Source organism: Pteropus vampyrus, unplaced genomic scaffold (assembly GCF_000151845.1).
Source record: "Pteropus vampyrus isolate Shadow unplaced genomic scaffold, Pvam_2.0 Scaffold816, whole genome shotgun sequence".
Taxonomy (NCBI): Eukaryota; Metazoa; Chordata; class Mammalia; order Chiroptera; family Pteropodidae; genus Pteropus; species Pteropus vampyrus.
In genome coordinates, this window is record NW_011889597.1 from 165,639 (window position 1) to 182,433 (window position 16,795).

The window sequence follows — 16,795 nt, forward strand, 5'->3', positions numbered from 1 at the left end:
GTCTTGAATGTCAGGTCCAAGGAGTGTGAGTAAAGGGTGGAGGGGGAGTCATTGAAAGTTCTTTAGCAGAGCAGAAGATGGTCAGTGCTGTGATTATCAGTTCTGGTAGACAAGGAGGGTCAGATGGATTGGAGGAGACAGGTTAATTCCTAGTAAGCAGCATCACTATCTTTTGAGAAAGCTGTTATCTGGGGTCTTCATGGGGGCAGCGCAGAGCACTCTTCCTCAAGGCTACTTCCTCTCATGTCCATTCTGCAGAACTTCCCAGATGTGCTTGGGGGTCCATGGGCCTGGCTGCAGTGACACAAGCATTGGCCTAGAGATCCGCTGATTTCTTCAGCATCTGCCCATCGAAGGTCTGACCCAGGAGGCACAGGTGGGGTGAGTCGAGGAGAGAAATGCTGACGCCGGTGTCAGCAGGCCCACCCATCCAAACCTCCCTGAAAAGCTCTAAGCCCAGACTCTACCCTGCCCTCCTCCCAGAGGTGCTGGGGGGCAGAGGCACTGCCTGGGCTCTCTTAGGCCTAGGGCTCCCATCCGGCCGAGGTTGTATCTTTGGCCATTCTCTACTGCTCTCACCTGCCTGCAAGTCCTTTCGGATTGGGCTTTGGGTGAGTCGCTGGGTGCAGGGCGGCCACTGCATAGAGTGGGGGAAAGGGAGCTGAAAGGAGAGGGTGCCGAGCACAGGCTTGGGGCAGGGGAGCACCGGGATAGACACGCAGCAGGCCCAGAGACTTAGAGGTGGTGGTGGAGGAGGGGGTCAGGGAAAGGGGCTGGGGGCCTGCGCGGAAGGCGAGGGGTGGCACACTCACTGTCCCCTGGACCTCCCGACTCCGACACTCGAGTCCCCCAAGTCGGCTCCCGAAGCTGAGTGCGCCCAAGGCCCAACCCCAGGGCAGGCAGCCCCGAGCCCAGCGGACTTCCAAGGCAGCATGCAGCCTCCGCCAGCCAGATGTGCCTCGGGGCTGTAGAAACCCTCCAGCTCTTCCACGCCTACGCAGCAGCACAGTAACCTCGAGCTCTGACCCACCCGGGCCCAATGTCATCTTGGATGTCTTTAGTCTTTCCAACCAGGAAGAGGCTATTGCAATTAATTACAATCATCCTTTATTGCTCACTGTGATTTTCATTTTATAAATCTTATTCTGACTGAAATGAATACCCCCATATGTACTGATTTTTGCCCGTTTGGGGAACGATATCACCTTTTCTCCACCTATTTTTTAAAGTCAGGTTTATTGATATAATTTACATTCAGTAAAATTCACCTTTTTTTAGTGTGTGTTTCTGTAAATTCTGACCAACATATACATGGCCACCATCAAGACTTAGAATAGTCCTCTCTCCCCAAAAAGTTTCTTCTTGTCCCTTTGTACTAAAAGCCCTGCTGTTGAGGAAAGACTGTCCAACCCTATAGAAAAGTTTTATAACAGTTTATTTGAGCCAAGTTTTTGAGGACATGCCCCAAAGCAAGACGATGGATTAAGAAAATGCTCTGGGGCAGGCGTCCCCAAACCCTGGGCCACAGACCGGTCAGTGGCCTGTTAGAAACCTGACCACACAGCAGGAGGTGAGAGGCAGGTAAGCATGAGAGAAGCTTCATCTATATTTGTAGCCGCCTTCCAGCGCTAGCATCACCACCTCAGCTCTACCTCAGATCAGCAGGCATTAGATTCTCACAGGAGCACCCATCCCTGGTGCCAAAAAGGTTGGGGACCACTGCTCTGGAGAATGGCAGTTTTGAGTTCCTTGTATGCATTTAGAATCAAAGGAGAAACATAAAGAAAGTACATGAAATCCATTGGTGGTAGATTAAAAAGGCAGGAGAAAGCAAAGCAGGGAAATCTCTAGAATTGGGTAAAAAGCAAAATGGAGAAACTTCTTTTACATTGGTGGGTACAGGATAGTTAATATAGAGATGGTATGCGGGCAACAAGATAACAACGAGGGGTTCTGTGGTCTCATGCTCTGGTGTCTGCAGTTCTGCCTTCAAGGACTCTAGAAAATTACTCTGACATTTCAAAGCTATGTTATCCTAGATGCCTAAGAACAATGGACAAGACTCCCTTAAGGCAAAGGTTGATCTTTGGTAAGGAAGCTATAGGCCTGGGAGTGAGTATCAGCTATGACCTGCCCATTTAGGAATTTATAATCAGGCAATCCTATGCGGTTACTTTCAGTCACTGAGCTTGTCAGGCCTGCCATGTGCCCCCACCCCTAGCTTGTTAGGTTTATTACATAGCCCCTTTTGCATTCACACCTAAACAACCATACATCTGTTCTCCCTCCTTTTCCAGAATGTCATAGAGATGGAATCAATACTGTATCATTCTTAGTCAATTTTGAATTGTATTTAGGAAAGCAACTTCACTCAGTTCATTCTTACAATTTTTGGTCAATTCACTGTGTCTACTAGGTATTATCATTATATCTTGCAGAAAGTTGTATTTATTTATTTATCTTGTTCTTCCACCCTTGTATCTTATGTATCTTATTTCCTTTTGTGGTTTTAACAAGCATATCTGTTCATCAGGATAGTAAGGAAATATGGGGTTCCAAGTGAAAGGATATCTAAATGGAAGATTTACTAAATTATATTCATTTTTCAATCTCATCTACCAATAACAATCTTCCTGATGTCAATTAGTTGTTGTTAAATATTAATAGGTATTTTTACTTTCTTAACAAATTAAACCCATGGGGAAAAAAAAAAAACTCTTATTGGAATATTTTTATAAGTTAGACTATTTCCAACTATAAAGTATGTAAAAATTAGTGTTTGGAAAGGTATCAGTTTTTTGGCAATCATGTAATGATGAAAACACTCCTAAATATTAGTTTTCTAAACACTCCCTCCATAAAATTTGTTCCTTTAGAAAAGCAGTCACTTTCCCACTCGTTGTTAAAATGGCATCTTTATCTTGAAGAGACATATTAATGGGAGTTAAGGAAAGGGCTTTATCGTTTTCACTTGTGCTTTGGCCTTATTATATTATCTCCAATCTGTGGTGATTCACAAGAATCATCTGATAAGCCTTAATCCACTTAAACCACACACACATAAACTTCAACAAAGCAAACCACCATCAACTTATATTGAGTGGTTCCCAGTTTTCCCTCCAGTATCTAATGTGCAAGGCTGATTCTGGACCAGATTGCTTGTGACTATCACTCACACTGATGGATCAGTGCCTCCGCCACAGTTTTTTGTTTTGTTTTGCTAAATGACAAGTATGCGATGTAGATCAGTATGCCACATAGTCCAAATTAGAGGTCTCATATCAAGCCATATTTTAAATAGTAGCAAAAGCTAATTTTCTTTTTTTTTTTTTAAGATAAAAATAAACATATGTAGAAATTTTCATATTTTCTCTCCTTCCCTCCAAGGATTGTCTTATGCGTACCTCCCCACAATCCACCTTGGATGCTACCGGTTTTACAATACCAGGATAGTTCAGAAATGCAGATTTGGTTTCAGTACACAGAAGCAGAGCTTTCCAAAATGGTCAGCACCCCTAAGTAAAGGATGTTCTGGAGCAGGGGTCCCCAACCCCAACTTCCAGTCCCCAAATACCAGCAGCATTCAAACAGAAGCTAGATGTCTACTTGCCAGAGATGCAGAGCTAGGGCAAAGGGACTGAATTGAATTACTTACAAAATCCTTTCCTTTGTATTAAGTACTAAATATGACAGGTGAAACCCTTGTTCCTATTTATAAGGAAAGTAACAGAGCTAGACCAGTAGTCAAAAGACCTACTCAAGCTCGGTGACCTTGGGTAAGTCATTTCATCTCCCTGCTCATCTATAAAACCTGGGGCAAGAATTTAATCACCTTTGAGGTCCCATACAGCTCTAATACTCTGGGGGGTTTTGATTCTTCTTTACCAAATATTATATGTTGGTTCTTAAAACATACTCTTTAGAAAGAAATTTTTTAAAATTTTAAATTAGAAATAGAAGTTGAAATTTTTCGAGCGCCTCTTTGGTGTATATTATAGTGATATATGACTTTATTTTTTCTTATTAATATGTATTTCATAGCTATTATATAAACTTTGTAATTCTGGAATTTATCATTCTCCAAAATATTTCCTATTTTCTAAGATTTTATTAGGACTTTTCCATCTATGTACATAAATAAGAATCCCCTAAATTTCCTTATGTTATCTTTTTTTTTTTCTTAATGAAACCCACATTAGTTAGGCAAATGAACTGAGTATCTTACTATCATTTTCTGTACTTTGGGAGTATATAGAAATGATTTCTTCTTTGACAATTTAGAAAAGTCTTGGGAAAGCCATACAAGCAAATGACATTTTAATTGGTTATTTTTGAAAACATTTCTCATAAACGGTCTGGACATATTCTCTTTTAAATGTCAGTTCTGTAATAATAAATCTTTATAGGGAGCTAGATATTTTGATACTAGTAATCAAATTTTTAGCATCAAGTTGACAGATAACTTTTCAAATCTAATTGATTTATTTTACATATCCTCCATTCAACTATAAATTTACTAATTTGTACTTTTATAATTGAGTTGACACTTTTTAATCTATAAGAACCAATTAATGGTTTCTTATATTTTCAAATTTTTGTTATTCATGCTTCATTTTCTTATTCCATTTTGATTTCTTTTTTTATTTCTAAATTCTAAACACGAATCCCTTAAAATGTTTTTTTTATTTCTACCCTTAGCCCTAATACAGAGATTTAAAGCATGATTTTTTTTCTTTTCTTCATATTACTGCTTTGGTATCATCACATAAATTTTCTTGCATAGAAGTTGAATTTTCATTAGTTTAAAAATATTATCCTCCAACATATCCTCTATAACCCAGAAGTTAAAGAAGCATTTTTTGTTTCCATATGTTTGATCACCATTTAAATCTATGTAACCTGTATATTTCTATGAGAAACAAACTATCAAGTTATGTTTACATTTTGGCCTGTTTTCACATTTCTGGCTATTTTTCTTTCATGTATTTTAGCATTATGGTCTTTAAAACAACTAAATTCAGTACTACCAGGTTTTTATTATTTAATGTAAATTTTACCTTTATTTACTATTAAAATTTTGATTGTGAAATTTATTTTATCATATATAATGTAAACAATCACTGCTTCTTCATATTTGTTCCAGCATGATGAAAAATACTTAGACCATCCCTTTAATTTTTTTTCATCTTAAGTATTTTTTTGCTTCTTGGATACTTGGATACTTGGCTACTTGAACTTCTGCTTTCTAAATTGCTAACCCTGTTTTTAAAAATCTTTAGTCCTTAGATTTTTCTAAGCAGATAATCTTACCATATGATAACAATAGTTATACTTATTTTTAATTTCTGCCCTAGGCATGGCCACCAGCAAAATGTTAACTAGAAACACCGATAGTAACATCCTTGGATAAATGCTTCGAATGTTTTACTCTTAATATGACATTTGCTGTAAGTATGCAACACTTCTCTTAATGGTAAACTGGGCCTGTTTACATTTAATACTTATAATAAATGTTTCTAGAATAAAAGCATAAGTGAATTCCTTCATACCTAGTATGTCTTTACCTTAAGTTAATGTGTATATGTACAATGAGGAATACATGCAATATATGAGTAGTCAATTTGATGATATATAATATGATTTAAATTGGACTCTTCTTTGTTTTTTCTTTTAGTGAAAACATCATTTTCTTATGTCAGCTTTCTCCCAAACCCTTAGTAAATTAAAAACTGAACTGGAACAGGATAGAAACTCAAAATAAAGACATTCAGACTTGCCTATAGACAATGGTAATGCCATTTAACGGGATGAATTCAACAAATATGGGTAAATAACTACAAATATAAGGTTTGCCCCATGGCTCCACCCCACACTGCAATCACTCACAGTAATTCAGCGGCCTTCGCATTTGGCAATAATGTCATACACATGAATTTGCTGATTACTAGCAAAATTACAAAATGAACCCAAGGCCACTTAATCAAAAGTCACAACAACAAAGAAATTCTAGGAATGCAGGTCAAGGCAAGAGCTTGCAGCTGGCTAGATATAATCTTTTAAATATATATATATATTTTTTTGTCTAATTTTTATTTAGGAATTTGCTACAATGAATAAAATAAGTATCTCCTCTTAGTTATTAGAAAAGAAAACAAGTATTACCTATCACCATTCTGTGACCATAAAATTAAAATATTTCCTGAATGTATGATTTAAATAAAATATCTTTAAAAATAGTATTAATTATTCTTACATGTTCACAATAGAAGCTCTATTTCTGAATGTAACACACTACTCAGTATTTGCTTAAGGGTCACATTTCGACAATATGGCTTTTGACATTAAAGTTCTATGAGAAAAGCGAAGACATCTTTTAACTTTGCTTTAATATCAAACTAATAGAGCAACTTTAAAAAAACAGAGCAACTTAAAACTTCAATATGCGCATGGGTTAGTCTGATTCAAGAAATGCTTCCAAAATTCAACCATCTAGCTGCTTTTCAGGAGAAACTGTACATCATCACAAATCTTTTCTAACTTAACTTTTGGAGAAGAAAATGGAAAATCAACCCCACATTACAATGGTTTTGTTAGATATTTCCTCCTCAGCATCAGGCAAAGCCTTCTTATAAACGGTTCTATTTCAACAGATGATTCAACTGATCCTGTAGATCCGATGACTGCTCAACACTAGAAATTAGGATAGAGAGAAAAGTTTATCCAAGATGAGCAATAAAGACATCTCTTCGTGTAAATTATTTGTACTTTAATGTATAAGAACTGTTGACGCTAAATCAAAATTTACATTGGCCTATTAGTGTCCTAGGAGTTTTAAAACTACAAAGAAAAGGTTTGTATAGCCAATTAGTAGTGTAAACAATATTGCAAATTTAATCCACTTAAGAAAAAACAAGGCTGTTCAATGACTTTAACACATTTACTCTACTTATTATTGCCAATGGAAAAAGTTTTTATTCCTTAAGGTTGGTCTCCACACCCTGTAACTTTTAGAAAGCCTTTACTAGCCATGCATGCCTTTGATTTACTGCATGCCTTTGAAATATATTATATTCTTTATATCCCAAATGAGCTATCCCAGAGTGTATGTCAACTGTCAACCAGAGCTCTGCACTGATCTTAGGTCCAGCGGTATAATTCCCCCTAGCCTGTGTCAGTTGGTCACCCATTCCCCTACCTTTGGGATTACTTACTTCTTCTGAATAGCTTCTTGCCTAAATCAGAAAAGGAAAGAAGAAAATAAACAAAAGAAAACTCAGTGAACTAGCAGAAGTTATTTATGGCCAGATATACATAGGCAGAACAAATTTCCAGCTTATACACATTCAATATTTCTGTCTATCCTAAGTTGGTGCTTTTGATCCCCTGTTCAATATGAGTGAAGAGCTGCTAAAAAATATAGATTCTTAATCTAAAGAGGTAATAATACTCTATCATAGAGTGTGGGATATGGTCAAAAAATGACATGCATGCCTCAAATTCAGTTTATGTATGCGGTGTCAAATGGTCACATACCTGATATGTACACACCCAAAGAATGAACGTCTAGCTATTTAAATAGCAAGAGTTAAATTTCCAATAGAACATAAGTAAAATATCAACTGTGTAAAATATAAAACAAAATGAAATAGATGAAAAGCTAATAAAATTATAATTTTATCCAAAATTATAATGGAGAAGGTATCTACATTTCAAAATTTCCTGGATGGTTTACATATAGCCAGGGCTGGCCTATGTAGGATACAAGTCACAGTTACACTTGACTCCCCAGTGAAGGCGCAGACTCCTCAGGAGAAAGCTCAGGCACAGTCGACAAATACTGATTAAGTGCCTACTGGGTGCCAAGCACTGTGCTAGCATGGTCCTGGCATGGGCCCTGCCCTTATGGGGCTTACAGTGTCTTTCTCTGAGGAGCCCTCAAATTAACACAGAAAGGTTTACAAAAGGTGGTCCCTGCTCTTGATCTCGCCCTCCAACCCTAACTTCTGTAGTCTCACGCATCTTTCCCAAAAGGAACTCATCCTTGACCAACCCCACCTGTACTCCCAACTCCTGCCTCCACAGGAAAATGTGATGAAGCACCAAGGCAACAAGAAGCAGGCTGAGGATAATGATTTTGGAGTAAGCAGTCAGTGGAGAGGGCATACTCACTGGTATTGAAGATGGGTTGTTATGATTGCCATTTTCCTTAAACTCTGCATTAAAAAAAACAACAACAAAGAAGTAAAACATTCTACTTCCCTGGAGCCATACAAACTATGTATATAAAACCCAAATCATAAAAGAAATGGTTTCTTACATCTTCCGAGTGCAAGATGGCATCTTCCTGTAGTACCATGTTTCGAGCTGCCTGACCTAGCAGCTAAAAGACAAAAATAAAATGGTAATAATCAAAATTTCCAAAATTCCTGCAATCTTCTCTCTGCAGCTGTTATACTACCGCCTTCTCATCTCCCGCACTCTCCCATACAAACACTCCAAATGTAATAGAGGGTAATGTTCCATTGTTGAAAATCCATTTCACTGTCACTGTGGCAGTTCTGGCAGGGGACTCGACATCTGTTCCAAAGGCCACTGCCTAAGAATTCCAGTGTTCCACAACTGCTGAGCTCTCTGCATAGCTTATTAGTCAAGTGTGAGAGAAGTCTGCAAAAAACCTTTGCACAAGCCCAGAGGGAACCTAACTTCTGATTCTTTAAAGGCAGTTTTGAGATTTGGGGTAGTTTGAGAGGAGTGAGGGGGCAAGGGTTAGGATAGACCTGAAAAGGAAAGAAGGAATGTAGCTGCTTAGAAATGGAGTGAGAGCCACAGAAGGGGGAAAAAAAAAAAAAGGCCTGGGAAGAAGCTCAGGATTTAAAGTAGGAAACCACCAAGTGAAGGATGCCAGATAGGGCTGGGGAAGAGAAAAGAAAGGAGAATGTGGACGCGGATTGTAATGAGTTCACTAATCGCTGGGTCCTGGGACCAAGAGAAGAAAGCTGACCTATGATTCAACTGGGTGGCCTGTGGTCTAGGAGATGTGACTCCGCACTGAGAGGCAAGAAGAGCTCAGAGATTTCTGGCCTATTGTTGCATCCTGTTCCTGGCAGACGTTAACTCCACCCATGTAAAGGGAGCTACCGTTATGTGTCCTGCTAATCTTCCCTGCTCCCTTGGGTCTGACTCTGGTGAAAAGGAGACCCATGACTTCAAGTTAACCAGGAATACCAGCACAGCTACAGCCCCCAGAGTCCTTCCCCCATGGCAACTTTTTCTTATTTTCCTTTTTAAGTCTTAAAATTAATAAACCTTTATAAGCTTCTAAAGTCAAAACAATAAAGTAAGACCTCCCATCCCTTTCCCTTCCCCTCCCTGTTCTCTCTCACCTACGCATAAATATTTTAAATTAGTTTTTGGTTTATCTTTCCACTGTTCCTTTTTAAAACAAGGGAGAGATATGCATATTCTGTCCTCTTTACTTAAAATGTAACCTACTATATGCCCTCTTCCACATCCTATTATTTTTACTTGACAGTATACACCAAGCTGGATCTACAGTACTATACACTGAAAGCAGCAGAGTATTCCACTATCCAGACGTCCCATAAGAGTATTCAACCAGTCCTCCACTGTGGACTTTGGAGCTGTTTCCAGTCTTTTGCTATTATGAGCAGTGCTACAAAAAAAGTATCTTATATACCTGGCATCTTTTTGCCAGCATATCTTTGAGACAGACTCATAGAATCATGATTGTGACAGCTGGACCAGAGGGTTTTAATTTTGCTACATACTGCCGAATTCCCTTGCAACAGAGTTATATCATTTTATATTCTCATTCACAATGTATGAGAGTACCTGTTCCCTGCTGTGGCCACTTTTAAGAAGCAAAGTCCAAACTCCTATAGATGGGGGATGATGACTGACAAACTAATGGCAGAAAGGAAGAGTTCTATTGGAATTGTCATTCATTCACTCATTCAGCAAATATTTATTAAGTGCTTATAATATGCCAGTAAGAGACGCAGTCACTGTCCTTACAGGGCTCACAATCTGGGGTTACAAAAAAGGACACAGGCACTACAATAATTTGTTGTAAGTACTGACAAGGAAGCACCGGATGCCTTGAGAGCATGAGAACAGAGGAGTGGGGGTATCTAACCCATTTCACAGGTAGGTGTTCAGGGAGGGCTTCCTAAAAGAAGTGACTTCTAAGCTAAAGCCTAAAAGATGAGGTTTAGAATTTGTCTTAAATGTAATTTTACAGAAAAGTGGTATGATCAGATTTACCGTTTTAGAAGTGTGGTAAGCAGAATGGACTAGAGGGGGCACTAAAGGTAGAGAGATTGGTTAGCAAAATATGGCAGTAGTCTAAGCAAGCAGTGAGAGTGGCCTGAACCACAGAAGTGGCAGTAAAAAAAAAAGGGGGGGGCAGTGTAAATGAAAGACATTTAGAAGATAGACTTGAGGGGACCTGTGACTGCCTGAAATGCAGGAGCTGTTGTACTGTAGAACAGTGGTCCTCAAACTTTTTGGCACCAGGGACCGGTGCTCCTATGAGAATCTAATGCCTGCTGATCTGAGGTGGAGCTGAGGCGGTGATGCTAGTGCTGGGGAGTGGCTGCAAATACAGATGAAGCTTCGCTCACTCGCCTGCCACTCACCTCCCGTTGCACAGACCGGAAACTGTCGGGGGCCTGGGGGCTGGGGACCCCTGCTGTAGTACCAAGGCCTTTTCTTTGATGATAGATATATTCAGTGGCCTTGCGCATCATTTTCTTAAATGAACCACATCTAAGGTTTCCTGTTTGGGTCTCTTTAAAGTGAAACATCTTGAATATACCTATAAGACCATCTGAGTACAAGTTTTTTAGATTTCTAGGAATTTTCCCCCCGGCTTTTACCATTGTCTTGCTCATAATTAACTCGGTAACAGTTTGTCTTAGCACTCCACTTCGACCTCATCGATAGCAAATCTTTTTTTTTTTCACTCATATTTCATCATCTTCCTTATTATTTCGTTAACGTAGGTGCAATAGCAAGCATAAGTGCCTTACACGGGTTTAGGAAAAAACACAAAGGACCACTACTAAGCGTACGATTCAACTGGAGGAGAAGTGCAGGTGTCATGAGAGGAACGTAACAGCCACAAGCATTCGTTGCGCTGTGGGCGCAAGTTGCTGTTTTCCCTCACTTTTGCTCCAGCCCTACTGGCCTCTATACTTTCCTGTGCACATTCCCATCTCAAGGCCTTTGCATTTGCCACTTCCTCTATTTGGAACTCTCTGCCTCCACATGTCCACATGGCTTGCTCCTTCACTTCGTTCAAGTGTCTGTTCAAATGTCACCTGCTCAGAGAGCCCTTCCCTGACCACTCTGTTAAGGTAAACTCTTTCACCACTCTATTCCCAGCTGTATTTTTCACAGCATTTATAACCAGCCAATTTTTTATGTTTCATTTCTCTGTCTATTCACTGAAATGTTAGCTTCCTAAGTAGAGAGATTAATTTTGTTTATCACCTCTCCCTTGACTAGCTCCTGACACAGAGCAGACAATAAATATTTCTTAAATGAATGCTGTGGAATGAGTGTTTCACACACAGAAATCATCGGAATAGCTATGTGGATTCGGTGGAAGAGAGAAGGAATGCTCCATGGGCTGAGAAGGACTGAAACCCAGTAAGACACTCCAATAACCTCATAGTCTACTAAAGGAAATGGCAAAAACATGTAAGTATAGAAAACGGCGATATGGTATTGATAAGTGTCATGTAAGAGATCCAGTAAAAAGACCACATTCAGAGACAAGAGATGATACATCAACCCTGCCTCTGAAAGTTGGATTGGTTTCAGCTTAACTCAAGCCACACCACTTACTGAAAAATGTGAAAATGTGAAAAATACACGGGAGGAGGAACAGGAATGAGCAAGCCACATCGGGGCAGTCATAGCAGCTTTTTGGACACTTAATCCAGCTAGTACCACACGAAAGGTGTTGTCCAAGAGTATGGGCCTCGAACCAGTCTGCTTAGGTTTGAATCCTAGCTCTACGCATTCCTAGCTACTGTGTGACCTTGAACAAGTTAAATTCCTCTCTGTATCCTCTCTGTATCCTCTATGTATACCTTCTATTCCAAGTGTTTAGATTCATTTGTCTGTTCTTTCATTTAATTCTTGTTCTTTAAGGTATAATTTATGTGTGATAGCTATATTCTTTTAAAGTGCACAATTTTTGAGTATGTATTCTCTCTGTATCCTTTATTAGTGATTATAAAGACTTAACAAATTAAACTACAGAAAACACAGCAGTGTCCAGCACATAGTAGATGCTCAATAAATGTAAGTTTATTATGATGAATATGGATGCTCAGTTCATGCTAGTGGTTAACTATGGACTATAGACACCATCTATTTTTTTTTAATTTATATATTTTTACTATGTTTCTCTCCAAAAAAGATTCAAGACAATTTATACCAAACTGTGTGTGTGCACATACATACACACATTTTCCTAAAAGTCATGAAAAAGAGAAGGAAGTACGTTTACCACTAAAGCCGACATGAGAACTTCTGTGCAACCAAGGCAAAAAGTGAAACACAATGAGTTGCATAATTCTTATTTGGTAAAAGGCAATATGACAATTCTTCAAAAGAGATAACTTTCCTCTGACGTTGAATCCTTAAATGAATATATCATGTGGGACCTCACACAAAGCATCTTTGGGATCGCCAGACTAGTGACTTCAAACAAAAGTGTTATGGTAAATGCAAACGCTTCATACAGTTGTTTCTTGTAGCCACTATCAATAAAAGCTAAGGAAATAACACAAAAGCTAATTCTGTAAAGACAAGTCTATTGGACCCTAAACTAATATGAATAAAACTGCTATGAACCTTCATGTACAAATCTAAAGACTTGTGGACATATTAGGCTTGCTTCTGCAACTGCATAACATAACAACACAGAAACTGATGAAATATGAGTAAAAAAATTAAAGAGTTGCTATTTCTATGAAAACTAACTCGAAAATCAAAAATATTTGTTGAAGGTGAGTAGCTAAGATACACTGCTAAGTTAATTATGAGCAAGACAATGGCCTACAGGACAAAGTCATAGAAATCTAAGATTGTACTCAAATTGTTTTACAGTTGTATTCAAGATGTTGTTCCACTTTAAAGAAACCAAATCTGGACATCTTAAATGACATTCTATGTGTGTGGTTGATTTATGTAACAAAATGACAGACATAGTTTCCATTTTCCTTGGGTAAAAACTTAGGTGTGTAAATGGCCTGGTCAATAAAACCCATTTTGTCCCTTCACCTGTCAATGGGAATTTGGGTTGTTTCCACTTTGGTGTTATTACGGATAAAGGTGCTATGAACATTTACAAGTCTTTGTATGGACATAGATTTTCATTTCACTTGGGTGAATATCTAGTAAAACAGACAGGTCTTTTTGGAGAGAGAGAGCGTGTACGTATATAAAGCTTTCTGTCATGAAAAGGCATCAAATAATTCCATACGTGGAACCAGCCTGATAAGGGGGAAATCAGGGCAAAGAAGAAAGCTAATCTAAGAAACAGAAAACCAAGAACGTGCCCAGAAAGACAAGTCAGAAAAGAATAAACTCAGACAGATGATGCACAAAATTAGGGAAGAAATACGGGACGTTGAGGGCAAAATCATACGGAATTTCGGGGCCGAAAGGAACAGATCTTCGCTAAAGACAATCCCGAGAAACAAATGAGAAACTGGTTGGGATCACTGTCTCAACTGTCGTCCTGCAACAATCACCGCTTTAAAGTAGATTCCCATCATCTCATTTCCTCCCCCTCCTACAGCGTTAGTCGTCCCAGAGACTACAGAACCCAGAAGGCAACGCTCCGCGAACGAGCGCTAGCCTCCGCTACCGGTTCACAGCCTACAATTCCCAAGATGCAACGCGACGCCTTCCCACAACCCTGGAAGACGGGCTGTGCCTCAGGGTAAGAGGCCCGGAGAGCTCTCCCAGCTCACCTCGGAGCTCCGGGAGCCCTTCAGCACCTGCTTAGTGAGCGCGATCACGTCAGTACCGCAGGTGTTCACTTTCTCCGTGAGAAGCCCCTTCACGGACTGACCGAATCGCGCTTGCGAATCTGGCGTCCCTGTCGCCATCCCCTCAGCTAGTGAACGCCTCCGCACGGGTGATGGCGAGGCGTCAGGGCCAGAAGACCGGCAAAGCGGAAGGAAAAGTGGAGGGTTTAAGGGACGCATGCGCCTACGGACGTTAATCTAGCCCAAGTTTAAATTATTTTAAAATACTCAGGTGATCCCTAAGGAAGACAGAGCCCAGGCAAACACCTCTGGAGGGGTTGGAGGACACTTTCGGTAAAACCATGGTTTAATATCAGAAGGCCTAGATTGCAGTCCCAATTCTGCGGTTTAGTTGTTTGGCTGCAAATTATTCAACCTCTGCATCTTGTGCTCATCTGTAAAAAAAATAATAATGTTAAAGTCCCCAAAGACTTAAGATCATTCAGTGCCATTTTAACAAACATTTCATGAACGAAATACCAAACACTGTGGGCTGAGGATAGAGAAAGAAATGAGATACAGTCCTGGTCTCCAGGCAGTTCTCAGGCTGTTGAGGCATGTAAACAGGAACTAGGAAGACCAACCCAACAGAAGAAAATGGCAAAGTTCACAACAGGCAATTTTTAAAAACCAAATGGCCAATATACGTAAATTCTCAACGCCACTAGTAATTTTTAATGATAAATGACCTCTTTGTTCTGTTAGAAGCAAACATTACCTTGGAAATAGTATCTAAAATATTTCATGTAGCTCTATTTTTTTAGCTAATGCACAAGAGAAGTGAGAATGGCATATTGTAAATTTTATTTAAAATCACCTATACTCGGGATTAACATTACCTTCTATTCCAAGTGTTTAGATTCATTTGTCTGTTCTTTCATTTCTTGTTCTTTAAGGTATAATTTATGTGTGATAGCTATATTCTTTTAAAGTGTACAATTTTTTGAGTGTGACAGATGTGTAACACCTGTGAACCACCACCACTATTAAGATACAGAACATTTTCATCACCCCCAGAAGTTTCCAAGTGCCCCTTTGTAGTCCACCTGTGCTTCAATCCAGGCAACAACTGATGGGCTTTCCTGCACTATAGATTAATTTGTATTTCTAGAAAGTTATATAAATGGAATCATACAGGAAATACTTTTGTGTGTGTGACTTTTTTCACTCAGCATAATGATTTCGAGAGTCAACCACATGCTTGTGTGTGTCATTAGTTTGTTTCTTTTTACTGATGGGAAACATTCCATTGCTTAGATATACTTCATTTTGTTTATCCACTCACTTGTTAATGGATATTTGGGTCTATTTGGGGACTATTATGAATAAAGCTTCTATGAACATTCATATACAAGTCTTTATGTGAGCTGTTTTCATTTATCTTTGGTAATATCTAGGAATGGAATAGCTAGGTCATATGGTAGGTGTTTAACTTTTCAAGAAACTGCCAAACCATTTCCCAAAGTTGTTTACTATTTTACATTCCCAACAGTGGTGTAGGAGACTCCAGTCGCTGCACACTCATAAACTTAGGGAAAGATTGATTGTCCTACAGCCATGGTAACAAGTAGCCACCTGTGGTAGACATACTGTCCACTGATAGCTGGTTTCCATGACCCCCATATTCTGGTTTTCATGCCCTCGTGTGGCCCCCTCTCTTACCTGTGAGAAGAGCCTCCTGACCAATAGTATATGCATAGGTGATGGGAGACAGATGATTATGTGTACATGATTATGTGACTACATAAGATTGTAAGGCCCATCTTGCTGGAGTCACTCCTTTGCAGGCTGTAAGGACCTTGTTGAAGGACTTCATGTGACAAGGAACTGCAAGCACCATCTAGTCCCTGAGAGTTGAGCCTCTAGCTGACAGCCAGCATAACAATGAAGTCAAATAACCAAAAGTAAATGAATGATACCAACAACAAGGCATATGGGGAAGCATATTTTTCCCCTATCAAGCCCCAAGATGAGAACCCGGCCCTGCCCACAGCTTAATTGCAGCCTTGAGAAACCCTAAGTATGTGACTTAGAAAAGCTGTACTTGGATTCCTGACCCACAGAAACTATAAGATAATAAATGTGTTTTGTTTTAGTCCACTAAATTTGTGGTAATATCATTATATAGCAATAGAAAACTAATACACCAGCATAACTTGTTTGAAATCTGTTCAGTCAATGACAACTCACCTCAGTAAATCCCTTTTACAGACCAAGCAATCACAGTCTGTCCCTCATTTCCTGTATAGATATTGATATAAACAAAACCAGTCCATATTTGTATCTCTGAGTTTTCATGCTGTGTCCTTTGACCAACTTTAATGTCCTTAGCAAGGTATACCAGAGCCTTCTATTGATAATTATCTGTGTTCCTTAAAATGTAGCCATGAATATTTTTGTTAGTAATGGCTGGAATGGCATGAAAACCAAGATAAATATCAAACTGGTCATAGTGTCGATTATAAACAATCACCTTTCACAAGACTGCCAGGAGGTATGGCCCCTGCATTCTTTGTCTTGTCTATTATTAGTACCTGAGCTATGCTATTTAAAAAGTACTATAACAGGTTTGTTAGCAGAGAATAATTTGCACAGAACTGCTAGATCATCTGTCTGCTCCAACCCTACATTCCTGTAAGTAAATAACAGATAATTTTATATTCTGTAGAATTGCCTGCTTTGTTTGTTGGTCTTAAGATACCGTCTCATTGCAGTACCCATTACAT

The 16,795-nt window shown here is 39.2% G+C and overlaps 2 protein-coding genes across 3 annotated transcripts in view; both read right to left on the reverse strand.

The window, feature by feature from the left end:
* The window catches only part of AS3MT (arsenite methyltransferase), a 9,428-nt gene extending 8,382 nt beyond the window's left edge, over positions 1-1,046 (reverse strand). Inside the window, 1 exon segment of the mRNA XM_011385841.2 lies at positions 580-1,046. Within this exon segment, the coding sequence (XP_011384143.1) occupies positions 580-1,046 (467 nt within the window).
* Positions 1,047-5,778: 4,732 nt separating this feature from the next.
* BORCS7 (BLOC-1 related complex subunit 7) lies at positions 5,779-14,264 on the reverse strand. Of its 2 annotated transcripts, none has more exons than XM_011385812.2 (5): positions 14,013-14,264; positions 8,318-8,380; positions 8,170-8,213; positions 7,212-7,232; positions 5,779-6,690 (listed from the first exon to the last, which is right to left on the reverse strand). In XM_011385812.2, exons 1-5 carry the CDS (start codon positions 14,247-14,249, stop codon positions 6,639-6,641), a joined length of 417 nt encoding a protein of 138 aa, XP_011384114.2. In that variant the 5' UTR covers positions 14,250-14,264; the 3' UTR covers positions 5,779-6,638. The 2 variants fall into 2 exon arrangements, with proteins under 2 accessions (XP_011384114.2, XP_011384115.2); XM_011385813.2 differs by having other exon boundaries at positions 7,196-7,232.
* Positions 14,265-16,795: the final 2,531 nt, after the last annotated feature.

Coding starts and splice junctions, on each gene's coding strand:
- BORCS7 (XM_011385812.2), bottom strand. CDS start 14,249: ATGCGTCCCTTAAACCCTCCACTTTTCCTTCCGCTTTGCCGGTCTTCT. Junction 8,381..14,012: donor AGGGCTCCCGGAGCTCCGAG/GTGAGCTGGGAG, acceptor TTTGTCTTTTAG/CTGCTAGGTCAGGCAGCTCG. Junction 6,691..7,211: donor CAAGAAGCTATTCAGAAGAA/GTAAGTAATCCC, acceptor CCTAATTTCTAG/TGTTGAGCAGTCATCGGATC.